The sequence below is a fragment of the Gossypium hirsutum genome, chromosome D05 (assembly GCF_007990345.1).
Source record: "Gossypium hirsutum isolate 1008001.06 chromosome D05, Gossypium_hirsutum_v2.1, whole genome shotgun sequence".
Lineage (NCBI taxonomy): Eukaryota > Viridiplantae > Streptophyta > Magnoliopsida > Malvales > Malvaceae > Gossypium > Gossypium hirsutum.
This window is the reverse complement of record NC_053441.1, coordinates 10,105,203-10,106,499: the sequence shown is the minus strand read 5'-3', so window position 1 is coordinate 10,106,499 and position 1,297 is coordinate 10,105,203. Positions and strand designations below refer to the sequence as shown.

Sequence of the window (1,297 nt, the reverse complement as noted above, 5' to 3'; positions counted from 1 at the left end):
CTCAATTTACTAAGACGGAGACCCGATGTTATACTTTTCTGATGCCCGTGAATTTTGGGTCATTACAAAAAGATTAAAAGCTTGAAGCATCTGGTGCATTGACCAAAACCATTGTTCACTATATGACACCAGGCCGTCTCGGCTGTGTCTTTCGCTGTTCCCACACCATTGTTCCTCTTTCTCTTTGCTGCAAGCACCATCGATATCCCCATTCGTTTGCCGAGTTGTTTCTATGACCTTGTCTTTAGCTTCACATGCAGTCTCTTCTACAAATTTAATTTTACCTTCTACACTACCAGCACCAGGAGCCATGCTGTTGCCGCCTATTTCAGAATGTCCACCCATACAGAGCTTAGTGCACCCTTCCCCAATAATGCCATCACCAACCACCCTACATGCAACTCTCCTCCCAGAAACAATTGAGCAGCAACAAGTAAACCGCAAAAATGATCAAAACGATGAAAGTGCAAAACCATGCGATAAGTTAATGATACCTTCATCAAATTTAATTTTACCTCCTACACTACCACCAAGAGCCATGCTGTTGTCGCCTATTCCAGCATGTCCACCCATAGAGAGCTTATTGCATCCTTCCCCGAAAATGCCATCATCAACCACCCCACATGCAACTCCCCTCCTAGAAACAATTGAGCAGCAACAAGTAATCCGAAAAAGTGATCAAAATGATGAAACTGCAAAACCATGCGATCAGATAATGATACATTCATCAAATTTAATTTTACCTCCTACACTACCAGCACCAAGAGCCATGTTGTTGCCGCCTATTCCAGCATCTCCACCCATACAGAGTTTAGTGCATCCTTACCCAAAAATGCCATCACCAACCACCCCACATGCAACTCCCCTCCCAGCAAATTTATTTTCACCTCCTAAATCAGCAGTTCCACCAAACCAGAACTCAGTGCATCCTCCTCCTCCAATAATGCCATCACCAGAGAATAAGGATCAGATTATTGATGGGATCAGAAGTACTACTTCATTCGGCAATAGTGTCATATCCATGATAACACACCCTCAAAATGACCATCTTCAAGTTTCTTAATATCATCACTCACCTCCACTTCCAACCCGGCGCTGGTTCAGGTGTCCAGTTTTCCATAAATTTTCTGTTTCATAGCTTAATGAATATCGAGTCTTTCTTTGTGATTTCTGTTTTCTTTTTGCTCTGATGATTTCACTGTGTTCTTTCTCTCAATCATTTATCTTTTAGGATCCGTGTTATGGTTGTAAGGTGTTTTATGACCCGTTATAGCCCTGTTTTATCACAGTTCTATCA

General features: G+C 42.2%; 1 protein-coding gene across 1 annotated transcript; it reads left to right on the top strand.

Annotated features, from left to right (window-relative positions):
- Positions 1-310: 310 nt before the first annotated feature.
- On the top strand, positions 311-1,063 carry LOC107902753 (proline-rich receptor-like protein kinase PERK2). Its single transcript, XM_016828875.1, has one exon. The coding sequence runs from the start codon at positions 311-313 to the stop codon at positions 1,061-1,063; it is 753 nt and encodes a 250-aa protein (XP_016684364.1).
- The last annotated feature ends 234 nt before the right edge of the window (positions 1,064-1,297 follow it).